At 33.0% G+C, this 21,844-nt stretch overlaps 1 protein-coding gene and 1 pseudogene across 1 annotated transcript; both read right to left on the reverse strand.

The window, feature by feature from the left end:
- Positions 1-3,597: 3,597 nt before the first annotated feature.
- LOC148170741 (uncharacterized) lies at positions 3,598-4,151 on the reverse strand. The gene is made up of 3 exons (XM_088042473.1): positions 3,994-4,151; positions 3,709-3,942; positions 3,598-3,656 (listed from the first exon to the last, which is right to left on the reverse strand). The coding sequence occupies exons 1-3, from the start codon at positions 4,056-4,058 to the stop codon at positions 3,605-3,607; spliced, it is 351 nt and encodes a 116-aa protein (XP_087898599.1). The 5' UTR covers positions 4,059-4,151; the 3' UTR covers positions 3,598-3,604.
- Positions 4,152-4,417: 266 nt separating this feature from the next.
- On the reverse strand, positions 4,418-12,911 carry LOC148170742 (pickpocket protein 28-like; annotated as a pseudogene).
- Positions 12,912-21,844: the final 8,933 nt, after the last annotated feature.

The following is a 21,844-nucleotide window of genomic DNA, read 5'->3' on the forward strand; positions in this document are numbered from 1 at the left end:
GGGAGTAGGGCTACAGGCGAGACCCCCTTTATAGGTCAACGCATTATCAGTGGTACCTCTTGGGTAATGTGGAAATCTACTGAAAATGTTCAATACAATTTTAATATCTTTGAATTCTATACATTGGGCTGAATGGGAGGTTTTGGATAGTTTTGGCACAATTAGTTTTATTGTTTTTTTTTTCTTCTAGTTGGATGAACCATTTTATGTAATATTGACGACAACGAAATGTTTACGGCAAAATTAATGACAGCGGAACAAGCAAAAACAAGAGTAATTGCAAAATTAGAAGAAAACAGAACGCTAAGAGCAATTGCTGCAAATTTTGAGTTTTCGCGAAAATACTCATTTTTCAACATTATGCAACTTTAAAAACAATCTCTGAGTTTTTAGCTTAAATCTAATGCAAACTGTCATTAAAATTTGAGGAAAAAAGCAGTTTTATCAATTTAGCTTTTAAAATAATTAATGAGGCAGTGATTAGCACGTTTACGTCAAATTTTTGCAAGTTACTTCATTCATTTGTGTGGAGGTCAATTTTGATTAACACAGTCATGTTGCACTTTTTGGACACTAGAAATCGCTTATTTCGATAGTCATAGTATATCGACATAAGATTAGCATTTTGCAAGAATTAATTTACGAAAACTTCAACCTCTTTTGAAAGAATTCTTATCTAACGAGTACTTACCTACATACAAAAATTACAAACATTACAATATAAATCAATAATTGAGAAATTTGTAAATATGACTACTATAAAAGCGAGAAAATGTCGGAAAAATAATAGTTTCAACAGTGGTTCCATTATGGAAGGTCTCAATATTATAGTACTTTTAATTTGTTTAGTGCCAGGTTTTCAATCTGGGGTAGTAGATATACAATGGTCTTCAGATGGTTCCTCGGAATACCCTGAATCAAGCAGCGAGAGTTGGACATCTTCAGATAGTACCTCTGAAGATCCTAGATCTAGCACTGGCAGTTGGACACCTTCAGATAGTACCTCTTCTAAATCAAGCTCTAGTACACCCACCTGAACATCTACTGCAACTCCCTGCGCACCCATCACAAGTACCTGGTCGAGCTGCAGTTGTCAAGAAGCACCACCTCCTAAAGAAAAAATTGTTTGTAGAAATCCCGGCAACATTTTCGGCAAAGATATCGACAATTACGGCGATTTATTATGCTCAAACGACCCGAATATCCCAAAAAATGAAACTCTACTGATAAGAGACACAATTGTCAATTATGATGATGAAATGGAGCTATTTTACGAAAATGCGTTTCGAGATTCTCCTGTCACTAGAGTGAATGTCATAAATGTTGGAAGAGAGCACGCTTTTACCAAGTCTGTTGAAATAATAAGTGAGGGTGGCACAGAAAGTAGCGTTGTGGTTAAGATCGCAGTGGGCGATAAAGAGGAGGTCAGATTGTTTGTAGAAATTTATGGAGAGGAAGATTAGTAATTAAGTAATGTGTGTCTGTTTATAACAATAAAGTAATGTATTTCTAATTGCATAATTACACGTGTTAAGTATGTTAAATACTATTTTTTTGTATTCTTTTAATAAAAGTTGATTTATTTTCATTAAAAACTTGTACCCTTGCTGATCATAAAAAATTGAGACAAGCAAAATTTTTTTAATGTAAAGCGGGCTACAGAACTGTCATTTAACATGACAATGTCAAATTTGGAAAAAGTGCCACAAGTCACAATCTACGTTCGAAAAGTCAAAATGCTTTCGTCAAAAACTTAAAATGCCGATTTCTCAATTTGGATTTTCCATAATTTGTTTCTTTCTTTTAATTTCTCTCTCTCTCAATTTCAATTTTTGTTCTTGTCATTTTAATTTCCAACGTTCTATCTTTATTTCCTCTAAAATGGCGATTGCAAAAAGTATTTCTAGGTTCAGACTGGTGCCAACCAAGCATAAATAACAAAGATATTGGGTCAACAGAACAATGGCTTGGTTTACTACTTTCCCATAGATATTTGAAAGCTTTGCAAATGTTTGACCCAATCTCTGTTATAATAATAATAATAATAATAATACAATTATCCCAACAGACACAAAATTCACAGCGGAAAATACAATAAAAACACAATACATTAAAATAAAAAAGCTTAACAAAAAACATACAACTCATTATTCGTTATAAAATTCCAGCAACTTTACTTTAATTACTTTAATAAGTGAATTTTGGAAATTATCAAAAAAGTGAGTCCAACCACGTTCCTTCCACTGTCCAGACAATTTTCATTCCGCTTATTTCGATGCAAAACGACGATTTCTCGCTGATTTTCGCCGTTTTCTGGCTTGAATTCGCAAAGAAGAGCTCGAAATCTACAAAACTACAAATTTTGATCAAGATTCAACGCCTGAATTGCAAGAAAACAGCAGAAATCTGCAAGAATTCATCAAAATTCTTAGTGAAATCCGCTTATTTCGATGCAAAACGACAATTTCTCGCTAATTTTCACTATTTTCTGGCTTGATTTTGCAAAGAAGAGCTTAAAATCTATAAAACCACCAATTTTTATGAAGATTCAAGGGTTGAATTGCAAGAAAACAGCAGAAATCTGCACGAAATCATCAAAATTCTTAGTGAAATCCGCTTATTCCGACGCAAAACGACGATTTCTCGCTGATTTTCGCCGTTTTCTGGCTTGAATTCGCAAAGAAAAGCTTAAAATCTACAAAAACCTCAATTTTTATCAAGATTTAACGGCTGAATTGCAAGAAATCAGCAGAAATCTGCACGAAATCATGAAAATTCTTTATGAAATCCGCTTATTCCGACGCAAAACGACGATTTCTCGCTAATTTTCACTGTTTTCTGGCCTCAATTTGCAAAGAAGAGCTTAAAATCTATAAAACCACGAATTTTTATCAAGATTCAAGGGTTGAATTGCAAGAAAACAGCAGAAATCTGCGCGAAATCATCAAAATTCTTAGAGAAATCCGCTTATTTTGATGCAAAATATTCAATAAAAATTATTAGGTAAACAGGGTTCGCCAACACTTATTTATGTCCATTCCCAAAATCGTCTCTAATTTCAAAGATAAAAATTTGCAATTTTGCGTACACTTAATGGTTGATCAAACTCCATAATTTGACGCAAAAATTTTGTTTTTTGTCACGGGATATTTTTACCACATTTATATGGAAAAAAAAAATTAATGGTTAATTTTCCAACCCCTTACAATTAGCTAAACATTGCATTTTTGAGGCGTCGCGACGCCAAAACTGTCGGTGATAAAAACAAATTTTTGCGTCAAGTTCTAAAGCTTTGTCAACTATGAGCGTCTGCAGATACTCAATATTTTATTTTTAATATTAATGTTATTTTAAAACACTCTGTGGAAATCCAAAAATGAACCAAAAATGAACAAAAATTTTGCTTTTGCTTCCACAATTTGGTAATAATTTGACATGCTACAAAAGTCGCAGGAATTAGTAGTATATCTGATTGCTGAATAACCAATCACAAAGTTGCATTTAAAATTTGGCGCGCAAACAAACAATGTTTGGAATATGGAAAATCTCGGTGAACTCAAAATGTTTAATTTTACAAACTTATTTCACAAGCGTATTAATACAATCAGTTGGTATCTACTTTTAATTGTAAAGAATCTTCAAGTTTTTTGGGTTTTCTGAAAAAAAAAAATTATTAGGCAGTGTTATAAAATTTGACATAAAACTTACTCACTAACAGACATAAACTGAAATTCACATGATTTGTAAGATGCAAACTTACAAATAGTGACCAACTTCATGGTAAATACTTCCAAATCAGCTTCATCTAGGATAAACATTAGCTTCTCGAATTTTACGGAGTTTATTTCTGGATAAGATGAGTTTTCCACCACAAAAAGTTGGACAAAGAAGATGTAAATAAAAGGAGTTGCTGACACCAAAAGCAGGAAAATCCAAACATTTCTAGGATAAAAATTAGCAGCACATTATAATCACTTTTAATTAAGTGCTCACCTTTCAATCGTACCACTTTTAGTACAAGTTTTTGACCTTCTGGATGTAAGATGATTGGAGTACATTTTGTTACCTAGTTTGCACAACTAAAGGTGCTCATGTCTTAACGACACACTTTACACTAAGAGAAATAGTTTAAAGTAGAAATAGATATCGATTTAAAGTATGGAAATTCGTGGCGATTTTCTTCGACCAAACGTTTAACAACCACGCAAACAAGTAATTGTGAATACATTAGCAATTTTTTTTTTTTAATTTCAAAATTGACAGAGATCCCTCTAAATTATTTATCTAGTTGGCTGTTACTTTGTGAATGTCTGTCATTCCTTAACATCTACCAATTATTTGACACACTAGCAAGGTGCTAATCGGACTACAGAGTGAGTTTATAAATGTGAAGTTTTTAGTGCATACATCAAAAGTTTTAAAATTCGGTCTCAAGTCCAGCCCAATTTCCATGCAATCGACCGTTACAAATCAATCTAACAGACAAAAAGTACAAAATTTCCATAAATGAGAGGACGGAAAATCCAGTGAAAAGCCCCAGAATGCCTCCAAAGTTGGCCAAAAAATCGATGGGACCATACAGCTCGTTTCGTTCGGACGTAACAGCTATCACTCTTGAAGAAAATAGTCAGAGAAGACAAATGCGTGCTGAAATGTTAAGTTCAAAGCCTGAAGAAAAACCATTGGACGTACTCATTGGGGATGGAGAGTCCATGGGCTGAGTAAACTCTTTTCCAGTTCCAGTCAGTTTGAGAGGTTTCTACATCATAGGTGATGTCGGTGCAAATAGGTAAACAGTTACAGTCGTCTTTAGAGGTTTTCTTTTCTGAGATTTTTTCGAAGAGATCTTTAACTTGCATGAAATCTAGTTTTTTTAATTAGAATCTTCCCAATTTGTTGTAACTCACCTTCAGCATCCTTCATACATTCAATTCTTCCAGTTCCACAAATTTTAGTACCGTTCTCTCCTACAAAACCTCTCATTATAGTACCGCCACTTTCTCTTTACCTTACTTGGCATGTAAAAGTTGACACATCCGCAGCTCTTCAAAGTGTACTTAGTCAATTTAAAGCACTCTAAATCTTAAAGTACGTTCGGAAGAAAAAAAACACCCCCTCCGTCTCGGATTGTACATTTTCACCCTATCAGAGGTACTGATCATCACAGGTTGTACCGCCCCCACGACGCTCTGATCCAATGGTACTCTGAAGTACTGTTGGCTCGGTCTCGGCACCCTCATAGGAGAATGCAATGTAACTTTGTACCCCTGAAGCGAAGTACCACCGCAAGCAAAATCTAGATGTACTTCGGGGGTGAGAATGTTGAAACTCAAACCGCTTGGTACCCCGGAAAAAAGGGCTTGCCGAGGGTAAGTCAATGTTAGGAGAAGATAAGTAGTTCTTAAACTGGAATCTTTAAAGACAGTTGAAGATATAATGTCGAGTCGGTCTGACATGTTGTTTTCGAAAATGGCGCTGCGGTCTAACATGTTGAAGGTGTAACAAACTCCTTGGTCTGTTATAATGGAGGTAAACAGATCATCGCATTTATAGGGGCTAAAAGTATACGAGAGCTCATTACTTTCGGTCCACTCATTAAAACGTTAAGTTGGCAACAGCCCCTAGGGATTTTTATCGCTATCAATTGGTAGCAAAAGCGTTTAACCTTGACGCAACTGTGGCATGCGTACAAGTTAATCGTCTTGCACAACACTGATAAAACTTGTTAAATCACTATTGAAATCTTCCATTTGCAACACATTTTTAATTATTGATTAATACACTCAACTTTGACAACGTGTTAACCTCAATTTTCCCCTACGTTTCTCCCTAAAGAATTGAAAGCTTGATTTACACCCAAAAATTCTCGAAAATTTACACAGTAGACTAATAGTAATGAATGAGCTGCACTTTATCTGTTGTTTAGTCTAGTGTATTAGTTGTGTTGGTAACTCTGTCGCCACTTTTATGGTCACTAGATCAAAATTTCTGTTTTATAGGGTACGGTTATTAGTAACAAAGAGAAAAACAACGATATCTTCTGTCTATCTCTACATGCGCACTAAATGACTGGATATTTTGTGTTGTTTGTATGAACTGTCAATTCTTGTCAAATCAGCGGCAGAAGATGATTGGCTTGAGCCAATGAATGGGAACACTGAAAATGCAATAGAACATGAAATATACATAAGATAGGCAAAACAGAGAAAATGTAGTAGAATAAAAGATTTGATTAATAGTAGATTTTGTTATACGGCAGAAAAGTGGTACTTTTGTCGAGCAATTAAATTGCAGTTGCAAGACGAAGCGTATGCAAAATTACGAGACAGCAAAGCCACTTTTCTGCCAAATAACAAATACTATTTTTTCTCAAAACGGCCGTCAATGAGTGAATGCAAATTGAATTATAAACACGGATGGCTATGCATGTTGTTGTCATTGATGACATTTACTGTGAAAAATATTGGTTTTAAAGAGTTTCAAAGTTGAGATCGTGCCTATGCAGCAAAAGTGTTTCCATGTCAACGAGCACTTTTCATTACTTATAAGAAAAATGCCTACTTTACTCCCTAAAAACGACTAAAAAATAGTGACTTTTTGACACGTTTGGAGAAAATAGTATATTATAATTACGTTATAAAACGAGTGTTATACGCTATTTTTTATTATACCTATCCATTTACAATCCTTTAGGAGCGTTGTAGACCAGGGTCGATAATTTTTGAAACCAAAAAAAATCGTAGTAGAATTAAACCTATTGGAAAATGTTGAGAATATTACAAAAATGAAAGCAAAAATAAATTACGGTCGATTCGAGATCGGGAAGTGGGAGAGGGTGGGTTTTTAAGGGTTAAAATCGGTTTATCTCGATTTCCGGCAAAACTACAAATCTCATGGAAAAAAGTTAAATGGCAAAGTTGTAGGTAATAAAAAGATCTACAACTTTTGTATTTACACTTTTTACTCATAACCTCAAAATTCACATGAAAAACTCAAAAAACCACGTTTTTGGTTTTTTATTTTTATCTTTTACATTTTTTTATGAAATTTGGTGAGAACTTACCTTTGTATATACCAAATACACAAGAATTTTTTTGACTTGAAAAATTCATTTTTTCTCCTTATTTTTATTTAATACCGAAAAAGCACCCTAATTTTCAATCGAAAATTCACGCGTCAAAATATCAGCTTTTTAAAAAAGTTGGTGGGCATTTTATTCGTTGAAATCTCTACTTTCTGATAGTGTAATAAAAAATATACGTCACTATGGAAAATATTTTCAAAAAATTTAAAAACCGAAAAAAACTCGAATCGAAAAATTATTTTTCTATCATTATGTACAATTTTGTGCTATTTATTAATATTAACACTGTAATTACTTATTTAGCGTATGATTCCATGTTACGTTGATAAACAAAAAAATTTTCAATCCATCAAACATTAAGATTGCAAAATAAAACATGGGAAAATGGTTGTTAAAAATATTCAAGATAGGATTTAAAGGGAATTTTATCTAAAAAATGAGGATATTATTTTTTTTTTCAGTAAAAAAGCTGGTTTATTACAGTTTTATTATATTTTTCTCATAAAAAAAATCTCATACTATATAAATGTTCTTCGGAATATTTTTTAGTTCAATAATTTCTGTCTCTTTGATGGTATTCCTTCGCCGTTTTCCAGTTCTAGCAATGAAATTTTGGGAGGTTTTTAATCTAAACTTATTTATTAATTGTGCCAAATTACAAAATTATCGATCAAAAGAAACACATTTCGAAATTTTTTAAATTGATGATGGAACTAGAAATTTTTGAAAAAATTTGTTAATGCTTGTAACTCTAACAATTTTAATGCCAAAGCAATCAAATTTGGCAAAGTTACTAATTTGGATTTAGTTATTAACCATACGAAACTTTAAAGTTATGCAGCAAAAGATACTGAATTTGAAATTTTTTTATAATTTTTTTGAATGGACCAAAAACTGTAAAAATTATTTATTAGGGGTTTTATCTCGGTCAGTTTTAACGCCAAACAATAAAATTTGAGGAAGTTACTAATTTAGACTTATTTATTAACTGTGCTAAACTGCAAAAATACAAACCAAGAAAGTCAAATTTTGGAATTTTTTATTTTGAAAAAAAAAACCAAAAACTTTTGGAAAAAATATATGGGTCTATTTTAATGACAAAACAATGAAATTTAGCAAGGCTATTATTTCAGATTTAATTACTAAATATGCCAAATTTCAAAATTATACAGCAAACGGTACTAATTTTGGAAAATTTAATTTTTTGATTGAACCGAAATCTGAAAGAATTGTCTAATAAGGGCTGCATCTCTAACAATTTTAATGCCAAAGCAATCAAATTTGGCAAAATTACTTCTTTGAACTTAATTACTAAGTCTGCTAAATTTCAAAATTCTACAGCAAAACGTACCAATTTTGGCAAATTTAATTTTTTTTATTAAACCGTTAACTGTTTAAATTATATATGTATTAAGGGCTGTATTTTTAACAAACATGAAAATTGAGGAGATTACTAATTTAGACGTACAGTAATTAATATACAATTAACTGCGAAAAAAAATGCTATTACAGATCAAAAATGTCAAATTTTGGATTTTTTTATTTTGGGAATAAACTATAAACTTTTGGAAAAAATATGTTAAAACTGCAACTCTGTTAATTTAAATGCCAGAGCAATCAAATTGTAGATGTTTTATCAAATATACACATTATTAACTTAGTTGTTTGTTAATTATAATAGTATCTTTTGATTGAATTTTTTTTTTGTTAATCAATGTAACTTAGAATCATACGCTAAATGAGTAATTACAGTGTTAATATTAATAAACAGCTCAAAATTGTACATAATGATGAAAAAATAATTTTTCGATTCGAGTTTTTTTCGTTTTTTAAATTTTTTAAAAATATTTTTCATAGTGACGTATATTTTTTATTACACTATCAGAAAGTAGAGATTTCAACGAATAAAATGCCCACCAACTTTTTTAAAAAAGCTGATATTTTGACGCGTGAATTTTCGATTGAAAATTAGGGTGCTTTTTCGGTATTTAATAAAAATAAGGAGAAAAAATGAATTTTTCAAATCCAAAAAATTCTTGTGTATTTGGTATATACAAAGGTAAGTTCTCACCAAATTTCATAAAAATAAATTTGTAAAAGATAAAAATAAAAAACCAAAAATATGGTTTTTTAAGGTTTTCATGTGAATTTTGAGGTTATGAGAAAAAAGTGTAAATACAAGAGTTGTAGATCTTTTTATTACCTACAACTTTGCCATTTACCTTTTTTCCATAAGACTTGCAGTTTTGCCGGAAATCGAGATAAACCGATCTTAACCCTTAAAAACGCACCCTCTCCCACTTCCCGACCTCGAATCGACCGTAATTTATTTTTCCTTTCATTTTTGTAATATTCTCAACTTTTTCCAATAGGTTTCATTCTACTACGATTTTTTTGCACTTTTTACCTTTTTTGAAGGCTTCGACACTGGTCTATTGAAAAAATGTGAATTTACACAATAAAATTATCAAAGGTGGTTTGTGAATCGTTTTTGAAGAGACGGTTAGCAATTGCTTGTTTACGTTGTTAACCACATTTTTTCACGTTTGTAAAAATCCGTTCAGAAAATGAGTGAAGATATTCAAAGGCTAGCAGAACATGCAGAACTGCGATTAATTCTGAATCTATCCGACGCTGAGAAATACACTGGTCGTGCTTTCCGACGAACTTCATACGATTATGGCAAACAGTGGGTTGAGCATCGATGAGTTGAAACGTCAGGAGGGATGGAAATCTTCGAGTGTGGCTAGTGGCTATATTGAAGAATCCACTTTAAACAAAATAGTTGTTTCCAAACCTATTGCTGGTGTTCTGAACACATCGCTTGCTAAATCAACTTCAACAAGAGCTATGGACGTCCAACTGAAGAATGAAAATGAAAAAGCTTCTACTAGTTATTAATTAGAAGCCACAAACAACAATAACCAGCTTGAAGCGGCGGGCTTTGAAATTTCAAACAATAGTAATTGTAATTTTCATGTTTATTTATATTATAAATAAAAAAGTGGTCCTGACATTTCACAATTTCTTGTTACCTAGACAACTTTAAAGCTTAAGTGTTTTAATGACCCTTTTTTGCGCGCTTTTGCGTGTTTTAATTTAGGATTATGATGCAGGTATAATAAAAAAATATAATTTGCGGTTATTTATGAGGGTTTGTGGAACCAATCGCCAATTTTTTTTTTCAGCATAAATGTATTAAAACTATCTCATTTGTCATTTTAGATTTTATGCCAATTGTGTTTAAAATTTAAGGAAAAAATGCTGTTTTTATCATGTTGGTTTCCAAATTCATTTCGTTAAAATTGGGATCTACGTTTACGCTCAACTGTCAACATCCTGTGTCACAAATGCCATCTATCCTTTGGTTCGCTTTAGATTGCAACAAAAGCCTGCCTTGGTGAAATTGTCGTTTTGTCAATGTTAATTAATGATTCGTGGTTCAAAAAGTGCAACATGCTCAACTTAATCAAAATTAACTTTCAAACGAGCGAATGAAGTGATTTGTGAAAATTTGGTGTAAACGCCGTCATAATTTTGAAAACTCACATAATAAAAGAGCTTTTCTTTCTGAAATTATAGACACAATTTGTATTACATAAATAAAAACTCAGTTATGTTGAAAAAAATGTAAATTTGCGAGTATTTCTGCAAAAACCCAAAATTTTCTAAAAATTATACTTCTTAGGCGTTGCGACGCCAAACAAACCGTGACAAAAAACCAAATTTTTGCGTCAGATTATGGAGTTTGATCAACCATTAAGTGTACGCAAAATTGCAAATTTTTATCTTTGAAATTAAAGACGATTTTGGGAGTGGACATAAATAAGTGTTGGCGAACCCTGTTTACCTAATCATTTTTATTGAATATTTTGCATCAAAATAAGCGGATTTCTCTAAGAATTTTGATGATTTCGCGCAGATTTCTGCTGTTTTCTTGCAATTCAACCCTTGAATCTTGATAAAAATTCGTGGTTTTATAGATTTTAAGCTCTTCTTTGCAAAATCAAGCCAGAAAATAGTGAAAATTAGCGAGAAATTGTCGTTTTGCATCGAAATAAGCGGATTTCACTAAGAATTTTGATGATTTCTTGCAGATTTTTGCTGTTTTCTTGCAATTCAGCCGTTGAATCTTGATCAAAATTCGTAGTTTTGTAGATTTCGAGCTCTTCTTTGCGAATTCAAGCCAGAAAACGGCGAAAATCAGCGAGAAATCATCGTTTTGCATCGAAATAAGCGGAATGAAAATTGTCTGGACAGTGGAAGGAACGTGGTTGGACTCACTTTTTAGATAATTTCCAAAATTCACTTATTAAAGTAATTAAAGTAAAGTTGCTGGAATTTTATAACGAATAATGAGTTGTATGTATGTACACGTACATGTTTATGTTTTTTGTTAAGCTTTTTTATTTTAATGTATTGTGTTTTTATTGTATTTTCCTCTGTGAATTTTGTGTCTGTTGGGATAAATGTATTATTATTATTATTATTATTATTATTATTATAACAGAGATTGGGTCAAACATTTGCAAAGCTTTCAAATATCTATGGGAAAGTAGTAAACCAAGCCTTTGTTCTGTTGACCCAATATTTTTGTTATTTATGCTTGGTTGGCACCAGTCTGAACCTAGAAATACTTTTTGCAATCGCCATTTTAGAGGAAATAAAGATAGAACGTTGGAAATTAAAAAATGACAAGAAAAAAAATGGAAATTGAGAGAGAAAAATTAAAAGAAAGAAACAAATTATGGAAAATCCAAGTTGAGAAATCGGCATTTTAAGTTTTTGACGAAAGCATTTAGACTTTTAGAACGTAGATTGTGACTTGTGGCACTTTTTCAAAATTTGACATTGTCATGTTAAATGACAGTTCTGTAGCCCGCTTTACATTAAAAAAATTGTGCTTGTCTCAGCAAGGGTACAAGTTTTTAATGAAAATAAATCAACTTTTATTAAAAGAATACAAAAAAATAGTATTTAACATACTTAACACGTGTAATTATGCAATTAGAAATGAAATACATTACTTTATTGTTACAAATAGACACACATTACTTAATTACTAATCTTCCTCTCCATAAATTTCTACAAACAATCTAACCTCCTCTTTATCGCCCACTGTGATCTTAACCACAACGCTACTTTCTCTGCCACCCTCATTTATTATTTCAACAGACTTGGTAAAAGCGTGCTCTCTTCCAACATTTATGACATTCACTCTAGTGACAGTAGAATCTCGAAACGCATTTTCGTAAAATAAGTCCATTTCATCATCATAATTGACAATTGTGTCTCTTATCAGTAGAGTTTCATTTTTTGGGATGTCCTGGTCGTTTGAGCATAATAAATCGCCGTAATTGTCAATATCTTTGCCGAAAATATTGCCGGGATTTCTACAAATAATTTTTTCTTTAGGAGGTGGTGGTTCTTGACAACTACAGCTCGACCAGGTACTTGTGATGGGTGCACAGGGAGTTGCAGTAGATGTCCAGGTAGAAGTACTAGAGCTTGATTTAGTAGAGGTACTACCTGAAGGTGTCCGACTTCCAGTGCTAGATCTAGGATCTTTAGAGGTACTATCTGAAGATGTCCAACTGCCAGTGCTGGATCTAGGATCTTCAGAGGTACTATCTGAAGATGTCCAACTCTCGCTGCTTGATTCAGGGTATTCCGAGGAACCATCTGAAGACCATTGTATATCTACTACCCCAGATTGAAAACCTGGCACTAAACAAATTAAAAGTACTATAATATTGAAACCTTCCATAATAGAACCACTGTTGAAACTATTATTTTTCCGACATTTTCTCGCTTTTATAGTAGTCATATTTACAAATTTCTCAATTATTGATTTATATTGTAATGTTTGTAATTTTTATATGTAGGTAAGTACTCCTTAGATAAGAATTCTTCAAAAAGAGGTTGAAGTGTTCGTAAATTAATTCTTGCAAAATTGCTAATCTAATGTCGATATACTATGACTATCGAAATAAGCGAATTTCTCTAAAAAATTTGATTATTTTGTGCAGATTTCTGATGTTTTCTTACAATTCAGCCGTTGAATCTTGATAAAAATAGGTGATTTTGTGGATTTCGAGCTCTTCTTTGCGAATTCAAGTCAGAAAACGGCGAAAATCAGTGAGAAATCGTCGTTTTGCATCGAAATAAGCGGATTTCTCTAAGAATTTTGATGATTTCGTGCAGATTTCTGCTGTTTTCTTCCAATTCAGCCGTTGAATCTTGATAAAAATTGGTGGTTTTGTAGATTTCGAGCTTTTCTTTGCGAATTCAAGCCAGAAAGCGGCGAAAATTAGCGAGAAATCGTCGTTTTGCATCGAAATAAGCGAATTTCACTAAGAATTTTGATGATTTCGTGCAGATTTCTGTTGTTTTCTTGCATTCAGCCGTTGAATCTTGATAAAAATAGGTGATTTTGTGGATTTCGAGCTCTTCTTTGCGAATTCAAGTCAGAAAACGGCGAAAATCAGTGAGAAATCGTCGTTTTGCATCGAAATAAGCGGATTTCTCTAAGAATTTTGATGATTTCGTGCAGATTTCTGCTGTTTTCTTTCAATTCAGCCGTTGAATCTTGATAAAAATTGGTGGTTTTGTAGATTTCGAGCTTTTCTTTGCGAATTCAAGCCAGAAAGCGGCGAAAATTAGCGAGAAATCGTCGTTTTGCATCGAAATAAGCGAATTTCACTAAGAATTTTGATGATTTCGTGCAGATTTCTGTTGTTTTCTTGCATTCAGCCGTTGAATCTTGATAAAAATAGGTGGTTTTGTAGATTTCGAGCTCTTCTTTGCGAATTCAAGCCAGAAAACTGCGAAAATTAGCAAGAAATCGTCGTTTTGCGTCGAAATAAGCGGATTTCTCTAAGAAATTTGATAGTTTCGTCGAGATTTTGCTGTTTTCTTGCAATTCAGCCGTTGAATCTTGATAAAAATTGGTGGTTTTGTAGATTTCGAGGTTTTCTTTGCGAATTCAAGCCAGAAAACGGCGAAAATCAGCGAGAAATCGTCGTTTTGCATCGAAATAAGCGAATTTCACTAATAATTTTGATGATTTCGTGCAGATTTCGGTTGTTTTCTTGCATTCAACCGTTGAATCTTGATAAAAATTGGTGATTTTGTGGATTTAGAGCTCTTCTTTGCGAATTCAAGCCAGAAAACGGCGAAAATCAGCGAGAAATCGTCGTCTTGCATCGAAATAAGCGGATTTCTCTAAGAATTTTGATGATTTCGTGCAGACTTCTGCTGTTTTCTTGCAATTCTGCCGTTAAATCTTGATAAAAATTGGTGCTTTTGTAGATTTCGAGCTCTTCTTTACAAATGCAACCCTGAAAACGGCGAAAATCGGCGAGAAATCGTCGTTTTGCGTCGAAATAAGCGGATTTCTCAACGAATTTTGATGATTTCGTGCTGATTTCTGCTGTTTTCTTGCAATTCAGCCGTTGAATCTTGATAAAAATGGTTTTGGTTTTGTACATTTCGAGCTTTTCTTTGCGAATTCAAAAAGAGGTCGAAGTTTTCGTAAATTAATTCTTGCAAAATTGCCAATCTTATGTCGATACTATGACCCAATTTGATAAACGAGCATAACCTACTAGAGAAACACAAAATGAATTAATAGTAGTTCTGTACTAACAAATAAATGAGGAAAAAGAAAATTTAATCTAAATCAGCTAATCTTTTTATTTTGTAAACGAATTTTAAAGAAATTTAAACTGAATACGTGGGGCTTAATTTAACGTTAGTTAAACTACTTCACTGTTAAAAATAAATACACATTTTAAAGTGTAAATTTATCCAAAACATTCAGCATCACGTCAAATATAAAAAATTAAATTTATTTACCAAATACTAGTCAATTTTGCCACTAAAATATACCAGAGCTCATTACTCTCGGTCCACTCATTAAAAAATTAAGTTGGCAACAGCCCCTAGCGATTTTTATCAGTAACAATTAGCAGCAAAAGCGTTTGACCTTGACGTAACTGTGGCATGCGTAAAAGCTAATCGTCTTGCACAACATTGCCAAAACTTATTAAATCTCTACCAAAATCTTTCTTTAGCAGCACACATTTTTAATTAGTCATTGATTAATACACTCAACTTTGACAACGTGTTAACCTCAAAAGTCGCTATATTCAACTTTCCCCTATATTTGTCCCTAAAGAATTGAAAGCCTGATTTACACTGTAATGATCTGTAACCCAACTCCGCCAAAATTCAAATGAACCGCCAAACTCGAGAACCGCGAACTTTAAAATAAATAAAATGGCCGAAAATCGTGATCGTCTGAAACGGTTAGGACCTACGTTGTGTTGTGAAGGCGGATGTTCATTGGATACAAAGCAGTGCATCGTCTTTTGGGAAGAGCGTACCAACACAAAGAAATAAAATACACCAGACCAAATGTGGTTTAACTTGTTTTATTCAGACTTTAAAAGTTTGAATGGTTTTGATTTAAATTTTACAGCTAATTGTTCTTTCTTAACATTTCAAGAAATACAAGCATTTGAACAGACGATTTGATCACGTTACAAAATACTTAATAATTTTTAATGTCAAAGGAAAATCACTTTACAAAGAAACATTTCGGTACAAAAATGCAATAAACAAATTAACGGAAAGTGAATTACATCAAAAGAACTACAAAAATCTCCCATTCGCTCTGTTGTGAGTGTGATCAAACTACAAACATTATTTAAAACAAAATAACAATGAAAAACAACACACAATTTACCAAGTAAACATATACAAACAATTTATCAATAAACATTAATAAAAGATAATTATTTTCAAAGGCGACACACAGAAACAGGACGAGATTAGGTTTTCGGAAGACCCGAAGACAATCTTTCCTATTCCGCAAGCATAGTACAGGCGGTGTCTTATCGAGAGTACTAACAAATTATGGCCAGATTAAGAGTAACCAACATCTCACCCGCGGAAGACCCGCTAGTTAGGTGAACCCTGACTACCCCGCGAGTCCCACGTAACAAGCTTCCAGCACTGGAGGGTTTTCGAAAGTCAAAATCAAAGTTTAATTTTGAATTGATCACACCCTGAAAAATCTACTAATATTAACGCGAGAGGCTGTTTGTTATGTTGAGTCTTTTGTGACGAAGAAAATCTAGAAAGGAGAATTGGGTTCGGACAAGTACAGAGCAGCTAAGAAAACAAGGGACATACATAAAATACATAAACATATAAATTTTCAGTTTCAGTTTCAATAAAATACAATGGAAGAGAAAGTCGTGGACTTTAGGAAAAATGTACTCGTTTTTGCTCACGAATGACACAGAGCAATTCAAAAAGACATTCCCAGTTAATTTGATGTATTTCACAATTTCTTTAAAATCCTATTCTATTTTTAATTCTTCGAACTCAACAGTATAATAAATTCCTTGAACAGAATCGAATAAAATTCAAGTTCCCAAAAGTATCGGGTTTCCACGAATCTAAACTGCTTCTGCACGTGTCTTATCGGACGGTGGGCGAACACTGATTGAATCCAGACGTTTACGTCAGCGGAAAAACGCGTTACTTTAGAATTGTACAAAAAATAACCACTTTACATGACTCCGGAGTGACTTCCTTCTTAAAACAACAAATGACAAAAATTATTACATACCAAGAGGTGACAACACACAAGCGCTTCTACAAGAAGCCCTAAAATAGTCACTACACTCCCGCCAAAGTCAATGGGTTTAACAAAAGGAAAATTATTTACAAGATTTTGACAAACTACAAATTAACAAAACACTAAATGAAAAATTAAAACAAAATAGGAATTAAAATTAACACTTGGGAAAAATTTGGCGAAACGCGCTCGATAACACAGCACCTTGGTAGTTCCGAAGTCGTACCAAGAATGATTGCCTCCGGCGTCGCCCGCCTCCTCCGCTGCGGCGGCGGTGAACTACCAAGTCCACCAACTTCTTAACGCAAAAATCCCTGCGGTCGTTGTGGCGCGAAAAGTTTGAAATTTGAAGTAGGACACTACAACACCCAAAAATTTACACTGATAGCAGCGCAGCGCTTTAGATATTTTCTTAAAATGATTTAGTAAAGACGTCTTTGCAGTAAAATACAGCCGCGGACACAAAATTTTAGATGAATTTTAGACACATTATCAAACTAATTTGTTTTAATCGCAATTTCACAATGTGTATTTATTTGTTGCGTTTTTTAGTTTTCTATAAAACGTGTTTTTTGGTTTACAAATCATTGAATGAGACACTTACAGAGTCTAATTAAACTTATTAATTTTAAAGCTAATCGTGATAAGTGCAGAACAGTACTTCTTAAAATTTGACTCAATGCTAAGACACTTACCTGCCGACAAAGATACAAAAAGGAATTACTTCTATTATATTGACTACTTCATATACAGGATGTCCCAGAACTCATGGGAGCTCAGGGAGGATGCCGACAGCAATACAGATGTATTGTCACAACAAAAATTGAGTAAGTTTAATAGTATTCGAGGAAAATTAAAAAAGTAACAAACAATCCCAAAAGCTTATCTTAAAGGCCATCTCAATTTCCTTGGCAACGAGAGTCTGACCAATGGACGATTTCTCGCTGATTCTCGCCGTTTTCTGGCTTGAATTCGCAAAGATGAGCACGAAATCTTCAAAATCACCAATTTTTATGAAGATTCAACGGCTGAGTTGCAAGAAAACAGCAGAAATCTGCACGAAATCATCAAAATTCTTATAGAAATCCGCTTATTTCGATGCAAAACGACGATTTTCGCCGTTTTCTGGCTTGAATTCAGAAAGAAGAGCTTGTAATCTACAAAACCACCAATTTTTATCAAGATTCAACAATAAAAAATTCAAATAAAAACCTTCTGAAATTCAGAATTTACTTACCAAAATATCTACAACAATACATGGTAGCAACAAGATTAATTTACATACATGTTTCAACTGAGAGTAACAAAAACAGATAAGTAAATACAAGCCAACAAAACTGAACTAAATTATTAGATCATTTATGGCTTCAATATCTTTTGATTTTTTATTTTTCAATTATCTGTTTTGTAGTCTAATTAGTTCCAATTGTTCGATAAAAACTAATCGCTGCAACTCATGAGTACTCAAAATCTGGTTTCTTCTGTTTCAAATAACTGTGATCGCATTCTTTTTTAGGGTGGACTAATAACAGCAGGAATTGAAGAGCATCGTTTCAAAGTTTCACTGGATGAACTTGCCATTCCTGAACACGCCCATCTAAACGCGTTTTCCCAAGTTTTTGAATTAATTTTTTTGTTGCCTAATTTGGGCATAATTCACATTTATTTGACATTTGAAACTGACAGCTGACAGCTCCACACCGTAGTGTTACAAGAGCGTTCCAAGTCCTATTTAGTTGAGAACTGTACTGCCTAGTTCAGGGGGAATTAACTTAAGGCTCTGTCCTACCCCGGCCGAAGTGCATAGGAAATGGCGCAAGACGCCATTACTTTTTACGGCCACAAATTAAGAGTTGAAGTTTTGATTTTTTTTGTACGTGTAGACAATATCGAAATGTACACGGGAAACTCTGTGATTTTCAAAAATTCTTAATAGATTTATTTAAAAAAAATAAAAACTGAAAAAACGCCATGTCGTTTTACGGGCACAGTTTTAGGAATTTTTGCTTGAACTACGACTTGATAGATAGAGAATTGTATTCTACACCCGGGAAACTCCTTGATTTTTTTCAATTATGAATAGTTTTTTTAGAAAAAAATAAAATGTAATGTAAAAATGGTCCTCAATTTTCTAAAAGTCGGCAACCAACACTTCAAAATACAAATGATTTACAACCCCTCACAGCAGGGGTCTCTAATCCTAATGACGGTTCGACGACTACGGCTCGACCGAGTCGGGATTGACCATTGGAACCCCAATCAGATACCTAGTCACTACCGAGAGCTGAAGCTCATGAATCCCATAACATTTTAATCTCATTCTTATCAAGATTATTATTACTAAATTTTTTTACCAGGCATAAAGCCGGCCCAATTACCAACAAACGAATATTGTAATTATCAATAAATTACACTCAATTAAAAAAATAAAGAACATGATAGAATTATAATACCCCTCTTTTTTTTAAATTACCTAGTTTACCCCTTCGGATTGACACATTTCTAAGAAGTAAAATTCTGGTTTTCTAATGTTATTTGCAATCAGTGTTTACAATTATTTAACACTTTTAAAATAAACATTTCTAAAAGAAAAAACCTTATCTTTCGTATAATTGAGATGCACTCTTGTTTTGAGACGTCAAATTTTGAATTATCTATTGGATCTCAAAATCTATGCTTTGGATTTCAAAAATACAGGGTGTCCGGAAAGTGGCGCTCCACCTTAAAAGGTGGTAATTGGGTGATCCCCTAGAATACCAAAAAAATGTTAAAAAAAATTCCAGACTCTCTGTTTTCGCAGGAGAACCCAAAGAAAATTAGGAAAATGGCAACATTGCTGAACTGCTCCCCAATAATTTAAATTTCTAGTATTCAAAGCCACAGTAACGTTGCTGTTCTATTGTTGGCATTAGTAAGATCGGCTCATGATCGAGTAATGTAACTATGGTTTCATGCGAACGATTTTTCAGGCATTTCTTACATGATTTATCCGGTTTTTTTTGCACCATGCCTTTGCGCAAAATTTCCTTTAGATAACAAATTCATTTAAACCTAAAATTATTGCTCAGAAATCGTTAATTTTGGCATTAAACTTTTACTCTTCAATCACTCATATCTCGAAAAATTGAAGACACGGATTTTTTTTAACATTTTTCCGGTGATCTATGGCATTGTCCGATGATACAGTTTTACGGTGGTGCGCGACTTTCCGGACATCGTATGTACCTAATAAGTAATTCAGTAATCGCTATGCTTTTTCCGTCTGTTAGACTTGATCTTTATTGATTTATCGACTATAAATTCCAACTCGAATATAAGATACATTTCAATTTTCGAGATGCAAAAATAGTAAGGTAGTAAGGCTAAGTATTTTTTTTAACCCAAGATTTTTATTGTTTGTTAGTTTGTTGCGAATTAATCTCATATTTTCCAAAGCGATTAAAATAAAAAATAAAAAAATAAATAACAACACATACAGCCGCGGACACAAAATCTTAGTCGTCATTTTTCTGACGTTTCAAAAATTTGAGTGTAGTCTGTGCTTTACTGTCATTGCCATTACTGACGTTTAAAACATCAAAGTATCGACAAGTTGACAATTAAGAATTATCAAGACTGAAACGAATAAAATTAGAATATATCTTTAGTACAGAGCGGTATGTTCTACAGTCAGTTTCTTGCAATATTGAAAACACTGAAAATTTTGAAATTAAAAAATTATAACTCAAAATTGACAATACAAAAAAGTAAGGTTACATATTTTAAGTGGGGTTTTACACCATGCAACAATTAAATGACATTGACGTCTAAAATTTTTTTGTCCGCGGCTGTATATGTACAGGTGTCCGGAAAGTGGCACACCATCTTGAAAGGACGTAATTGGGTGGTCCCCCAGAGTACTAAAAAAATTTTTACAAAAGTGCAGACTCTATTTTTGCAGGAGGACTAAAAGAAAATTAGGAAAATGGCAACATTGCTGAACTGTGCCCCCAATAATTTAAATTTCTAGTAGTCAAAGCCATAGTAACGTCGGTGTTGTATTGTTGGCGTTAGTCAGGTCGGTTCATAAACGAGTAATGTAACTATGGTTTCATGTGAACGACGTCACACTGATAGAGATTGTTGATTACAAAATCTTATAAACAGTTTTTTGGCATTTCTAACAAAATTTTTTTGCACCATGCCTTTGCGTAAAATGTTCTTTAGGTAAAAAATTCTTTTAAACCTAAAATTACTGCACAGAAATCGTTAATTTTGGCATTAAACTTTTCCTCTTTAATCCATCAAAACTCGAAAAATTGAAGACATGATTTTTTTTAACATTTTTCCGGTGATCTATGGCATTATGGTACAGTAACAGTGGTGCGCGACTTTTCGGACACTTGTATGTATCGAGAGATCAAATAAAAACTCACCCCCAGTTGGGTTTGTTTCTTTTGATTCTGTCATGTGAAGTGTCGGTTAATCACATTTTAAAGACAATTTAATATAATACTTGGAATTCTTCTAGAACGATGGATTAGCTTTCTTACTTTTAGGACTCTACCTGAAAACTGGTAATGACTAAGGTTTCTTCGCAAACCTCACTCTAATTTCTCTACCTGTCAAAGCACATTTACACAGATTTTAAAACTAATTTCGTTTTCCAAAATAGTTTACATGAAATATTTAGTTTTATTTGGAAGTGCTCAAAACACACATGCGCCAGATTTTTAAATTTGTTGCAATGGATTTTATTAATAACAGCGTAAACATTGAAGCAAAAGAAATAACAAGATGGGAAAACATCTTTATTTTATTCATTTTAATTTATTATCATTAATGATAATTTTCCAATACATTAAATTAATTTCGAGGGACATCGTATTTCGAAATAAGAAAAATCTATGAAACAAACTCTGAACCAAGGCAAACTTATCTGCCTGGTTTATTGCTGTACTGCGGTAGAAAATATGCTAATTTTACAGACAATTTTTACCCTTATGGATGATTGGCATATGTCAAATGGTCAGTATGTTGGGTTGCACATTTTTCAAAACACGAATTTTAGTTGAGGGGTAGAACAGCCTTAATCCCAATTTTCTAAAAGTCGGCAACCAACATTTCAATGT

Source organism: Gnatocerus cornutus, chromosome 7 (assembly GCF_029298725.1).
Source record: "Gnatocerus cornutus isolate USDA-ARS CGAHR chromosome 7, icGnaCorn1.1, whole genome shotgun sequence".
NCBI lineage: Eukaryota > Metazoa > Arthropoda > Insecta > Coleoptera > Tenebrionidae > Gnatocerus > Gnatocerus cornutus.

Coding starts and splice junctions, on each gene's coding strand:
- LOC148170741 (XM_088042473.1), bottom strand. CDS start 4,058: ATGTACTCCAATCATCTTACATCCAGAAGGTCAAAAACTTGTACTAAA. Junction 3,943..3,993: donor AAAAGTGGTACGATTGAAAG/GTGAGCACTTAA, acceptor TTTTTATCCTAG/AAATGTTTGGATTTTCCTGC. Junction 3,657..3,708: donor CAGTTTATGTCTGTTAGTGA/GTAAGTTTTATG, acceptor TTTTTTTTTCAG/AAAACCCAAAAAACTTGAAG.